The sequence below is a fragment of the Equus asinus genome, chromosome 2 (genome assembly GCF_041296235.1).
Source record: "Equus asinus isolate D_3611 breed Donkey chromosome 2, EquAss-T2T_v2, whole genome shotgun sequence".
Lineage (NCBI taxonomy): Eukaryota > Metazoa > Chordata > Mammalia > Perissodactyla > Equidae > Equus > Equus asinus.
The window spans coordinates 50,251,254-50,265,496 of NC_091791.1; the positions used below are offsets into that span (position 1 = coordinate 50,251,254).

General features: G+C 39.3%; 1 protein-coding gene across 28 annotated transcripts in view; it reads right to left on the reverse strand.

The window, feature by feature from the left end:
- Positions 1–480: 480 nt before the first annotated feature.
- Positions 481–14,243, reverse strand: part of ANK3 (ankyrin 3) — a 624,902-nt gene continuing 611,139 nt past the window's right edge. For 22 of the 28 annotated variants that reach the window (XM_070488170.1, XM_070488208.1, XM_070488195.1 and 19 more), the window contains 2 exons: positions 12,676–12,753; positions 481–1,899 (listed from right to left, as the gene is read on the reverse strand). In XM_070488170.1, coding sequence (XP_070344271.1) covers positions 12,685–12,753 — 69 coding nt within the window. In that variant the 3' untranslated portion in view covers positions 481–1,899; positions 12,676–12,684. Of the gene's footprint in view, positions 1,900–12,665; positions 12,754–14,243 lie in introns of all 28 variants that reach the window. The other 6 variants (XM_070488264.1, XM_070488260.1, XM_070488229.1 and 3 more) reach the window with 1 other exon arrangement.

A 14,243-nucleotide genomic window follows, 5' to 3' on the forward strand; every position in this document is an offset into this window, starting at 1 on the left:
CCAAATCTTGCTTTTCAAGAGAAGTTCGAAATTTGGGTTATGATGTGAAATCTCCCAACTTCTAAACACTGACAGACAATAAACTTCAATTAAGAAACAACTGCTTTATGAGCTAAAAGCAACTGCAGGCTGGATGGCTCCTGGAGGTGCCAGTTTATAACTTCTGGACATGCCGGTTATAACAAACAGCCCCAATTCCCCACTTTCTGGGGGCAGCCAAAGCCAGATATGGGCACAGATCAATCAATCACTTGTCAGTTATTCTTTAATTCTTGGCTCCTCCACAAAATGCACAGAACTTATTTAAGTTGGGAGTTTGCAGAGAAGAACCGAATGTTAAGGACTCTCTTTAGCGCCCCGAGAGGCAGGGGCACAAATAGGTGTGGGGAGGAGGGCTGATGCCACTGGGGCTCCCCTGACGAGGGGTTAGACAATGACCTTTTGCCAGAGAACACAAAGACACTGTACAGCACATATAGGTGAAGAGTTTAACACAATTTATTTTATGCTTAAATAATCGACTAGGTCATCCAGTGTATGGTTTTTCATACATATGTCATTAGAGCTATGTGTCAATGAATGCTGATTTTATATGAATATAATCAACAAATTAAAGAATTTCACCAAAACCCAAATAAAAATGCCCTTTAAAACACAGCAGCCTTATTAACCTAATATGACACTGCTAGAATGGTTACAAATGATTGGCTTACTGAAAGGTGTCTACATCTTATAGCCAGTACACGATACGGTAATAATTTTACAGCGTGCTGCCATTCTACTAGCTAAGGATTTCGGTTCAGTCCATTTTAAATGCCCCAAATGGGGGCCTCTTATGAGCACCATCCACCTCTAAAGCGCAAGCATTACCCCCTTTTAAGCACTAACAGATAGCACCCCCCCGCCCCCTAAAGCAACTACTGTATAGGTTAATTTTTTTCATTTTTAGGTCATTTCATTGAAAAATTGGCAATAGCAACAAATATTAGATGAAGGGCTTTGTGTTTACAGATAAAATCTTCTGTGTTGCAATATACTGTAGTGTTTGCAAAATTGGAAAAGATTTAATCAAAATAAGGATACACATGCATCAAAATATTAGTATTCTGAAGAAAAGTTTTTTTCACAGAACTACAGAATTCCTCATTTTGGGAATTATTTAAATTTGCAGCAGATTTTAAAGATTTTTTTTTTTTTTAAAATCAAGCTAGCAGTTTTGCATATACAAACATTTTAATTGCTAATATACAAGATCAGTGAAGACCCCCCCCCAGAATCCCTCCCTCCTCTTCTAGGGTTGAAGTCACTTGAGACTCCTATTATGTTAAATGCATTTGCAATATTCTGTTTGTGTTCTAAGAGGCAGTGCCTTATCAACATTTATTCTATTTTTCTGTTAGAATTTATACAGTGTTATTATTTACAGCAAAACTATAGATGTTTTAAAAAAGAAACAAATAGTGTTTATACCCTGACAGTTTGGGTCCAAGAAAAATAAGGCGAGCTGTTGTGGATTTAGTAATTTTAGTGTTTCTCCGTGATTTGATCATTCCATCTCCTTCTGTCCCTTCTGGAGGCAGGAATTTCTTCCTTTTGTAAATGACACCAAATTACTTGAGATAAACTGTTAACAGCATGGCTTCTTGTATATACACTGCATTGCTAATTGCACACGCGCCAATCCTGGGAATGAAAGTGAATTTCCATGCTCTGTAAATTGGCTCATGCTAAATTAAAATGTGGGTGGTTTTCTTTTCCTTTTTTTTTCTTTTTGCGTAAAAAAATCATGCCATTAATGTGTGGAAGCAGCAAACACACACACCCTTCTCCGTGAATTTTTACTTCCTGCTGACATATCTTCCGTGAATTTCTCAATACTGGCAGTAAAAACACATGATCCTGTGGAAAGAGAGACAGTAGGTAGTGAGTTTAGGTGCTTTCTTTCCTTTTTTTCTTTTTTTAAAGAGAACTTGCCGAAGCCTTCCTTGCCATTCAACAGAAAAGCCTCAGAGAATGGGGGCCCTCTACTTCCTTAATAGGGTGGTTTTGATGGAGGCTATCTGCCAGGTGCCTCAGACAGGCCCTGCGGTGTACCTGCAAGCACTTTGAAGGCTGTGACCCTCTCTAGGGGACCCTGTGCCCTCCACAGAACATTGCTTACTGTATTTTGGTTTTAGAGATTGAGTCAGAAAGACGCTCTTCTAGGTCTGTCTCTGATGTTCGGGTCACTCAGGCACTTGGGAAAGCCATTTACAGCTCTTTGGGCTTCAGTCTTATCTGTAAAATGAGGAGGCTGACAGAGGTGCTCTCTGAGATTTCCATCAACATCGGAATATCAGGGGTCTGAGGTTTTCATGGGCACAAAAGGCCAGGGGTAGCAAGTCAGGATAGAGCATCTCAGTCATATCTGTATGTTTTAGAATGTCTCTCACCTTCCGAAATGCAACTAATCTTTCAAAAAGGGAGAACAGGGTCATTACTTCATTACTATGAAACTGCTTTTCCATATGCAAATTAAAATTAAAGAGCATGTTCTATTATTGCAAAGAATATTTTCCCTTCTCCGGCCCTACATCAGTCATAACAGGATAAATTAATTTTATTTGAGCTTTTTTCTGGAGGCTCCACTAAGAGCATCTTGTCTTGCGAGGTAATACCTGCATAAAGTATCAGTGTTTTATAGCCAGTCTTAGCCCAAATAAATCAACATTCTATAGCAAAGGTTTTCATACTTTTGTGCCCAGTATTGTTCTTGGTATAAACTCCTCCATAAAACAAAGTTCTTCCTATATATATTCCTTCCTCCTTGTTCAATGTGAAAAGGTGAGAAACTTGAATGCCTACCCAAGGCATTTCTGTAGGACACAGCCCCTACAAAAAACCTGAGTAGAGTAAGGTGAGAACAATTTTAGGAAAAATCCTGTTCACTCACACTTAAGCAACAGACTGATTTTGCAGGCCTAGGAGAACCTTTAGAATTCTGCTTTTGTTGGGGCCCAAGCATGGTCCTAGTGACCTCGAGGTTGTTTGCTTACCCCCGACAAGTTTCTTTCCCTTTACGTGGATCACCCAGGGTATCTTGGCTTATGTAAACACGTTAGTACAGCACTTCCTCTGTCTGACCCACTATGGTTCTGGCTTCCTTTGCTGTATTGAGTGCTACTGACCTCCAGAAACATCGAAGTATCAATTCCTTCTGGGGTGATTTCAACACCTGACCCTCCTCCCATGCCTCTGCAGAGATTCCAAAGAAGGAAAGTGACCCATCTGGGCAGGCCATGGCCGGGCAGGTGGGCAAATCAGAGTAAGAAGATCAGGATTTTCTCACCTCTGTTTTTACCATTTACTCTTAATCTTCCAGGCACTGGGCTTCCGAGATGGCCCTATGATAATGTTACCACAGCTTTCCCTCTGTTTTCTTAGGGAGAATCCTTAGCAATTTTCTCTAGTTGAACCCTCCCCCTTTGTACAGCTTAACTGATAGATAATTTACATACCACACAATTCATCTGTTTGATAATTTTTAGTAAATTTATATAAGATGTGCAATCATCACTACAACCAAGTTGAACTTTTTTGGTTTTGTGTCATATCTTCCAAAAACCAATTCAATTTCTTAGATTAATCTTACAATAAGAAGCAAGGTCTTTCTTTTATCATCTCAATGCAAGTGAACGTTATTGTTCTAGAAATAGTGTTTCTGTAATTTTTTTAAATGCTACTAATTATGTGCATTTACATTCAGGTATGATTTTGGGTGACAGTTTAAAAAAAAGTTGGGAGTTAGTTCCCCTCATAAATCTTTCTTGTTCTCTGTCATGCAATCAGAATGTGCTGGCCCCAGCCACACGGGGTGCAGGAAGGTCATTCATTGGACAGAAGACTTTATACTAAGTACAGTGTTCTATGAAAAGCATGAGAGCCTTGGCTGAGTGACTGAATGCCTGTTATAAAATATTGACACTTTCTGTAAACTGTGATGAGAGCGCCATCTGATGGAAAGGTGTGAGGGTAGGAGCCATCAAGATGACATTTCAGAAATAGAAGTTGAGTTGTCTTCCCTTTCTGAGTTTAGATAATGGATCTGAGATAGAAGTATCTGCATTTTAGGAATCTATCTTTGGGTGTTGCATGCCTTTCAAACCCAAAGGTAGTAGAAACCAACTCAGAAAACCAATCATTCCTTTTAGTCATCTCACTATAATTTTTTTTTAATTTTAAGAAACATTTTAAAATATAGAAAAACAGCTATTCAATGGATTTTCAAAAGCGGTTTATATTTCATAGATAAATGTTATACTTTCCACACCACATTTTCAAGTCAGGAGTGTGCTTGAGTTAGAACCAATCTTTCCTTTCTAGGTCTTCATATCAGTGATATTTAGCCCCTAGTGCCTAGCTAAACAAGAAAACCACACAACTTTAGCTTCGTATCTGAAGCTCTCTGCAGTTCAGTCCAACGAACATTTTCAGGCTTAATGTCCACTTCTCCCTACTGAAAGCTACGTTTCACAATCTCCAGTGGTTCTCAAACTTGGGTGTATGTTAGAATTATTTGGGGGACTTAAAAAATCCCAATGTCCAGGCCACATCCCATACCAGTTTATTTAGAATTCTTAGGGGTGGAGGCTACCGTCAAAAACTTTTTAAAAACTCCCAAGATGAGGGGGTGGCCCCGTGGCCGAGTGGTTAGATTTGCGCGCTCTGCAGCAGGCGGCCCAGTGTTTTGTTGGTTCGAATCCTGGGCGCGGACATGGCACTGCTCATCAAACTATGCTGAGGCAGCGTCCCACATGCCACAACTAGAAGGACCCACAACGAAGAATATACAACTATGTACTGGGGGGCTTTCGGGAGAAAAAGGAAAAAATAAAATCTTTAAAAAAAACCCAAAACACTCCCAAGATGATTCCAACATTCAACCAAGTTTAAGAGCCAGTGATATGTTCTGCAACAGCGCTTCTCAAAGTTTAATGTGCATATCTGTCACCTAGGGATCTTCAAATGTGGATTGTGATTCAGTAGATGGGGTAAGCCCAGAAATCCTGCCTTCTCTAACAAGACTCCCAGGTGATACTGATACTGCTGGTCCGCAGACCACATGTGACGGGGCTGGAGGATCTAGACCACCTGCCAGTCATCAGCACACTGATTGCCAACTTCCTTTGCTTTGCTCTTGACTTTGTAAGCCTTTTCTGAGATGCCTTCTCTGTAGCTCACTGAGAACACAGAGAATTCATTACTCTAGTTCTTTTCTTCTCTTCCTAACCATCTCTCTCTTCCCTTCCCGTCCTTTCCCCTCTCCAGTCACAGAAGTCTTGGGGCTAAGAAGAGTTTTTCCTGCCCGTTAATTCTAATTACTTTATGTAATCATAATAAACTACAGTGCAATTTAAAAACAATTCCCAGTTCATGTAGATTTGTTCTTAACTAATACCAATGAGTGAGGCTTTTTTTAGTTTATTCAGTTCTTGTGAGTTGTGATTTAAAAAATATCTGAGTTCTCAGGGCCACTTTAAAAAACAAAAAAAGAAAATACTGATTTATATTTTGGCAGTGAAAGAAAAATATAACCCACTAAAATAATAAAACTTTATAGCTATTATTATTTAATGTTTCTTACGTGCCAGGCACTGTTCTTACGTGGATTAGCTCATTTAATCCTAATAAAAATGAGGTACTTTTATTTCTTCCATTTTATAGATAAGGAAATAGAGCCATAGACCTATAAAACAAGCTCGGGGTTGCACACTTATTACATAGTAGAGCCAGAATTAGAAGTCAGGCCACCTGACTCTAGAACCCTTGTTCTGTACCTTGAAGCTAAGGCTTTTGGTTAATGAGGGATTTTTTTAAAGGATCAGAAAAATAAACACAAAAATACTACATAAAAACATATCTCCTCCAAATGAATTCTGGAAAATATTCTGGAGGGCAGGGTCCTGAATTTGAAGTGAAGCAAATCAGGCCATAGCTCTGACTTCCTGGGAGCAGATCAGGAGATCTAGGTTAAATCCAGACCTGTCACTAACCACAGCCTCAGGGGTTTTGCTCTCTCTCTGTCTCCGTTCATTCCTTAGTAAAGAGGAATGAGAATACCTATTTTACTAATTTCCAGGGCTACTATGAAACAAGTAATATGAAATAATTGAAAGTGTTCTAAAGTGTAAACCTAAAGCGTAAAACATCACATGCAGAGGATTTAGTGACATTGCTGTTCTAACTTCTCCCACTGTTGCATTCTAGCATCCCTGGTGGCTGCTTCTGCTCGTCCACTGGTCTCTTTAATCCAGGATCTTCAAGGTATTATTCTTGGCTCTCTTCCTGCCTCTCTTAATATTAGTAGTAATATCTGAACTTACTGAGTGCTTCCTGTCCGCTTGCCAGCCACTATTTAAAGCGATTTACATTCATTAACTCATTTAATTCTAACACCAGCTCTATGAGATATGTTACTCTTATCCCAATAGAGGCAAAGAAGTTAAGGCACAGAACTTGCTTAAGCTCGCACAGGTAGTAAACTCCCTGGCTATTCCATCCCTTCAGGCCACTTCACTTCTCACGCATATACCAAAAAGGAGCACACTAAGATCTCTAGCCCAAGCTTCTTTTCCTAATCATCAACAAATATTGAGGGCAATGCAAATTACCATCTACAAAGCCTGCTTCATCACCCAGGCTACCTCAATCTCTAAGGTCCTTGTGTTCAAACTCTTCTCCACTAACTTCCTCTACTACTACTAGGGTTACCTAAATCACATCTGATCATGTTATTCTCCTGCCACAAAACTTCCAGTGGTACCCCACTGTCTCCAGGATAAAGGCCGAAGTCCTGAGCACAGCACATATGACCCTCTATACTGCCCTGTCTCAAATCCTAGTCTTTCTTCAAAAGCCAGTTCAAATATGCACTTCCAAGAAGCTTTGTAAGATCTCCTCTGTTGGAGTTTATTATTACCTCTTCCAGTGGATTCTCCTAGCATTTTCTTTGTATTTTTATTACAGTTACATATATTGATTTGTGTTTCTTATGATTCTGTTTGCTTCTTGGACAGGTAAAGTTATGGTGGGCAGGAGTTCCCTCAAATGAGTAGCAGACACTTAGGATAATGTCTTAAAACATTGTACTCCCCCTACCATCTACACAGTGCATGTCACAAACCTTTGCACATAGTAGCTAAGAAGCAAAGGGGCTCTAAATGGGCACAGTCATTTATTTACAAAAGCTTATATGCCAATCTACACTATATTATAGGAAAGTTTCTCTCATCCACTGATATTAAACTGCATGGACTAAAATATTTTGAGGTAAAACGAAACAAATATGTTAGAGGGTTGAGATTGAATATGTAGGCAATTTTAGATAAGAGGATGTAGAACAGCTTGGAGATCCCTCGGAAGGAAGAGGTCAGAGGCAACCTTTTAAGCTCTATTTTTCTTCAAAATGTTGTTCCTTGGGGCTCAATCCTGAGCCCCTTCTTTGCTCACTGTAACTTTCTCTCTAGGTAATCACATCTATTCTCTGGTCTTGCCTTTCTCTGGTATTCAGTAGTCATCTATTTAGTGATAACTCTCATATTTTTATATGTCCAGCCCCACCCTTTCCTCAGGTCTTCAGACTCATGTATTCAAGATAATACTTAGATGTCTCATAAGCACCTCACACTCAACAAGTGCAAGCCTGAATGCCCAATATTCTTCTTAGAACTCATTCCACCTCTAGGCCTTTCTCTACCATCCAACTGCTTAAGCCAGAAAGCTTGGAGTCATTCTTAAGTGAACCCTTTTTCTCTATCCCACCCCGTAGCTAATCCATCACATACTGTGGATTTTCCTAAAACTACTGCCTACATCCTAGCCCAGCCATCATTATGGCTTAGTTGGACTACAGCAATAACCGCCTAACTGGGGACCTTCAGTTTATTCTTGTTTCCCCTCCAGTCCATTGTCTACATAGCCAGTGTGCTTAAAAAAAAAAAAAGACCAAGTCAGGCTCCAGTTTAAAATCCCTCAAAGGCTTCAAATTCTTTTAGGATAAAATCTCAATCCATAATCCTCTGGCCTATGATGATGCATCTCTCTTTTCATCATGTGCCTGCCTCACCCACGACCAGCTCACTGGGATCTGGTGCACTGATCTTCTTTCATTTCCTCTAATAGGTTAGGTCTTTTCCCACCTCAAGGCCCTTGCATATGCTGTACCCTTTGCTTGGAGTCCTCTTCTTCTCTTCTCCATTCTTTTTATGATTGGTGCCACCCATGAGTTCTTAGCTTAAATGTCATGACTTCAGAGAGACTTCCCCAGTCTCCAAGTCCAAATCTGTGCCCACATTATTCTTTCACCGGATCTTGGACTTTGTATTTTTAGCGCTTAAATAACATTTGTCCCATCATCTCTTTCCTCCTTGCAGGCTGAGAGATCCAGAAAGGAAGGGACCACGGAGGTTTTGTTCACCATGGTATATCCAGGCTTTTCACTCCAAGCCAAGTGGAACATCAAATATTTTTTGAAGGAATGAATGAAATGAGTCAGCTTTTTGGCCTTAGATGAATTGTTGCCCCTGGCAAGCATGGGTACTGTTGTCACACTTGGCTTCCCTGTGGCTGTGAGATCCTGAGCATTTCCCCAAAAGAGGTTTGAAATACAGCTGTTCCACCCTCAGTACCTTCCCTTACCACAGCCTCACCAATCAGCCCTCTAGTGGTGTTTCTGAAGGAAACATCTGGAGATTATGGCTACCTTAAAAATGAAGTTTTGCTTTATTTTTAAAAACACCCAAAAGACGATGAGTATTTTTAGTGTGTATTGTATGACGAAATTTATTACAGTTTGCCTTTGTACATGTATTTGATTCAAAATTTGCTTTTACATCTCTAAGAATCATCAAATACTATTGAACTATTAATATGAGTAATAGTTAAGAGCTAGGTTCTGGATAAGTTCAAATTTCATTCTTTTGTTCATCAGCTGTAGGATCTTGGATGAGTCATTTGACGTTTCTAAACTTCAGCTGCCTCATTTATAAAAAAGGGATAGTAGCACTTACTTGACAGCATTGTTGTGGGATTATATGAGGTCGTGTATGTAACGATGTTACCTAGTACCATGCATATAGTAATGATTTGATAGAATATGAGTATTATTCATAAATAATTGTAGAAAGACAGCTTAGTGTAATAGAAAGGGCACTAAGGAGAGTATCAATAATCTTGAGTTCAAGTCCTCATTCTACCAATCACAGCTGTGTGACAGTAGAAATGTCATGTGACCTCCCCAAGTCTTAGTATCCTCATCTGTAAAAAGTGGCAAAGAAAAGTGGCCTGACCTACACGGAGGCTTATTTGAAGGATTAAATAAGACAAAAATGTAAAAGCACTTTATATACTATAAATCACTATATACTATGTGCAAAGCTTTATAAAGCCATTGACTTTTCCTTTACATTAAAAATAGGATCGCTGTGACTCAATATTAAAGAAAAGCAGGTGCAGGGTTCAGATAGCTCAAAATTCAGCTGCTTCTAAAATGGGAAATAAAAATTTTGATGTCACCATCTAAGACTCAGTGAATTTTGGCAGCATTCCACTTGCTTAATTGTTCTGTTATTAAAAAAACAAAACGCAGCCAGCAGGGCTATAAAAACTCTCAATATATTTGCAAATTGATTTTTCCAGAGCACACATTCAATGTCCTGGAATTCCAGGCAGTATTCTTGGACTCATTTCCTGAGTTCACTTATGGAAGGTAAATACCACCCTGGAGAGGAAAATGAAGCTTGCCATCAAATCACTGTTCTTTCCATCTGACACATTAAGTTTGCTTTATGCTGAAGTTATTTTCACATTCACGTGAATTACTACCCAGGTTTCTCTCTCCTTTGAGTGGTGTAGCAAGTGAGCCAAGGCTCTGACAACTTCTTTACAGGGTGGATTATTTATTATTTTAAAGCCTCTTGTATATTTAGTGACCAAGTCATTTCTATATTAATTCATGCTAAAGGACCCTGGAAGCATAGCACTGTCATATATTTTTTGGTGTCATTTATTCATAGATATCAGGTATATGTTACTCTAGAAAAATGGTTCAGCTGATGTGGGTGACCTTTTTGGTTCTTTCCCACCCGGAGTCTGAGTCTGACTGAACAAGTTGTTAACTTCAAGGGGCATACTAAAGCTGACTGAATTCTCTTCTAGTTTCATTTCATTTATCACTTAGAATTGCTTGAAGAGACCAATTCAAGGCAGCAAACTCATGCTTAGTGTTTTATTATCTGCTATATATATATATATATATATGTCTTTCACCAGCTTCAGCTCTAAGACATGCATAATAGGTGGAATACATTCTAGATACTGCTACACTGATGTCATCCTTAATTTTCTTATCCCTACCCTTGTCATCCAATAAAAGCAAGTCATGTTGATGTCTCTTGATTCAGCCTACCTCTTACCATCCTCACTGCCTAAGCCAGCATCTGCAATAGTTTAACAGGTATTTTTGCTCATCCATTATTGTCACCTCCAATTCATTCTCTGCCCTGCAGCTGGAGTGAGTGATGCAGAACATAAATTGAATCATGTCTCATCCTCGCTAAAAACTTACAGTGGTTACCCACTGCTTTTAGTGTAAAGACCAGAATCCTTATAGAGCGGCTCATGAGGCATGAATATTCTGATCTTTCCTATCTCCAGACACAATGGCAAAACTCTTCTGCCAGCTACAGTAACCTGCTCTCACAGCTCCCACTGTCTTGTTTCTTCCACTTCTGGCCTTTGCAGAATGCTATTCCCCGTGCCTAGAAGGCTACTCCAAACACTGTCACATCTCCCACCATTCCTGCAGCTGGGTCCTGTTCAGCCTTTAAAACTCAGCTCAAGCATCACTTTCTCAAGGAAACCTTCCCTGTCACTTCAGACTCAGGCCAAGTCTCCAACTAACATGGTTGAGTGTGTGGGCTCTGGAGGCAGCCTGTTTGGGTTTGTATCCTATTCCCGCCACTTTTTATTTAGGTGATGTTGGGCAATTGTGGGCCTGTTAAGTGGGGATGATAAGGACACCTATCCAAGAGAGTTGGCTGTGAGGATTAAGTGAAGAGTGATACACTTGGGAGAGTATGTATATTAGATATTATCACTTCCAGAGTGCTCTGCAGTTCTTAGTTTTCTCAATGCTATTAAATACTGATGTGATCAGTTAGTTATGATTGGTTACCATTCAATCTCCAAAACGTAAACTCAGCGAGGGCAAGTACCATGCTTGTGTTGTTTACCAATCATTTCTCAGTGCTTATGCAGAAAGCCTCAGAGGAGAAGTGAAATAAATCTTTGAGTGAATAAAACAAATAATAAGAGGTTTTTTTTGGGCGGGGGGCACTAGGGGAGACTGATTCAGAACTTACTGGCCCACAATTACCTCACATACAAAATTAGAGGCAATGAGACTAGATGATTGTTTAGTTCCTTACCTCAGCACTCCAAATACCAGAATTTTGGTAACTGGGGAACAACAGATGGAAGAAAGTGAAAACTGGACTCTGTTCACTCTTTGTTACTTTGACCAACAGGGCTAAGAGAACTGTTGATGAACAGCCCTAAAGAAATCATCCTGCTTCACCTTACAGAGTTATGGAGAACTTCTCAAAGCTCTAACTGCTTTTTTACCCCAATGGCCTTCCCTTTTTTTTTCTTTTAAAAATTTTATTAATTTATTTATATTTTTTTGAGGAAGATTAGCCCTGAGCTAACATCTGCCAGCAATCCTCCTCTTTTTTGCTGAGGAAGACTCGCCTTGAGCTAACATCCATGCCTATCTTCCTCTATTTTATATGTGGGACACTTGCCACAGCATGGCTTGATAAGCAGTGCATAGGTCTGCACCCGGGATCCGAACCGACGAACCCTGGGCCACCTAAGCAGAACGTGTGCACTTAACTACTGTGCTATGAGGCCGGTCCCCCAAATAGCCTTTCTAATTGTAGCTATGTAGAAAGCAATAGGACAAAGTAAAATTTAGAAAACAACGTTAAAGGAAAATATCTATGAAGAAAAGTTCAGACAAATTTAAACAGAGCTCACTAAACATTTAACTTAAAAAACAAACAGGAGTACCATTAACTGCAAAGTTAACCATTAACCTCTTATTTTGCTTTGATTTATATAAAATGTAGTAGTATATAGGGATTTCAGTCATTTAATTTAAACTTGGCAACCACTATATTTCAACTGAAATTATAATCTCAGAGGCTGTTCTGCTAAAACGGTGAAAGGATGGATCAACAGAAACCTCAAGAGTACATTTATAAGAATTATTTGTTGCCATCTAGTCTTCCTGTTAGATTATATAATGCTACTGCATTTTATACGGAACCTTTACTCTTAGAGGAGACTCAAAAGTCACTATTTACATTTACTTCTGCAAATGTCATTTACATTTAAATTCTAACTAATTTGTGAAGAGAAAGTTTATGGACTGTGAACTAGTTTTAGTGTGTATATGTATGCATACATAAACACAAAAATACTCCAACAACTTCATATTGGATATTCAAAGCTGGAATTCAGTGAAAAAGAGAGGAAGGGGGAAGATCTGAATCACTTATTTGGTGACAATGGAAGTTTCACAGCAAGTTAAGTCCTACTGTTGTTGATATGAGCACACTTATCACCTTGACTGACCGTTTACTGTTATGAGTGGCTCTTCTTTTCCACCTGCCGGATTTCTTTCTTCGTCTTCACCTTATAACCTTCTCCCTGCTTTAAAAGGAATGTACACATTAACATTTCATGGCTAAAGAGTTTTAGTTATAAAGCAGTTCCCATTCTGGTCCCTTGAGGCTGGATTAGGATAAGTGAAACAGTTTAAAGCACTTTGTCACTTCACGTCCAAAAACACACAATCTATTTAGCGTAACCATACAGCTTAGTGTCATCAAGGCAAGCTAGAGAGCACCATCAGAATAAATACAACACAACTGTACTTCACAATAATTCAGTAGGTTAGTGATAAATCAAAAAAATGAGCAGCCTGTCCATTTTCTGCAGTAAGCTAGAAGAAATCATCACTAAAGCTCTCAAGGCACTCAAACCCCAATTATAAAAAGTATTAGTAAGTTATAAATTATGCCTTTTTAAGCCAGCAGAATTTTAAGTGATCTGTTATAAGATGACTGAAATTTCTCAGTAAAGCACTAATCACAAACTAAACACCATGGAAATGCTGTTGATCTGAGGGACTTCTTAATTTTTTTTAACTTGTAGAGTTACTAACACCCTCCTCTTACTCCAGACCAGGCAGGCATCCGTTTTCCATAAAACAAGACCTCTCTTCACTACGCACCAGATCACACTTCTCTGAGAGCAAAGTTGTTGCAGAAATACTCAGCTTTTGCCCTATTTATAATGGAAAACACAGTATCCCTTCCAATTTTCTGATTTAGTCCTTCCGAGAAATTTGCAGTGTATTTTTTTCCTCATGTAAACACAGGCTATTGAAGTTTCTATTTTTAAATTGAAGAGGGTAAAAGATCTGACAAAAGGGAAGAAATGAAAAATAACCAGAGATGTTGTCTTGGGGAGACGGAGATCCACTTGCTGAGCTACACTGAGTGATGAGTTTGGTTCTTTAAATGGCGCGTTGGAAACAGGCTGTTATAAACCCAAAGAGGAGAACCCTTCTCAGGTTAATATGGGGGAATTCAGGTTTCCTTGTCAAATATACTGGAAAGGGAAAATGTATAGCTTTGATGGAAGGACCTTGAACTGAGCTTTTTGCCATTCTAACGTTTAAACCCCATGCATTTCCTGGAAACCAGTGCACTCCATCTGTGTCTCAGGCAGGACTTGGCTGAAGGTAAGGCACTAGGTGGGAGGTGGGGGCACTGCCCAGGGGTTTGGTGGCGGTGGAGGGTTTATTTATTTTCTCTTGCACACTTGAACTGGCACATTCTGTGAAAACTCTGAAGACAGTAAAAATACATAATGTTAAAGAATGTTAGAAAGAAAAGTCTTTTCTTTGACCCTGATCAAATGCACACGATGTCAAAAGCAGCAAATGTTTCAAGCTGCCACACCGCAGATGCCAGCCTGTTAGCAGCGTTTTCTAGAGAGTTCACAAAGCTTTTATCCTCTACTTCTCTTTGGCATTCCCTTTCCATTACCACGTCATCATGTTTTCTCTCTTGTGGGATAACAATTCGTCTTACTACTTTCCGAGTGATCTGTAGGAAGCAATAATGAAAGGTAGA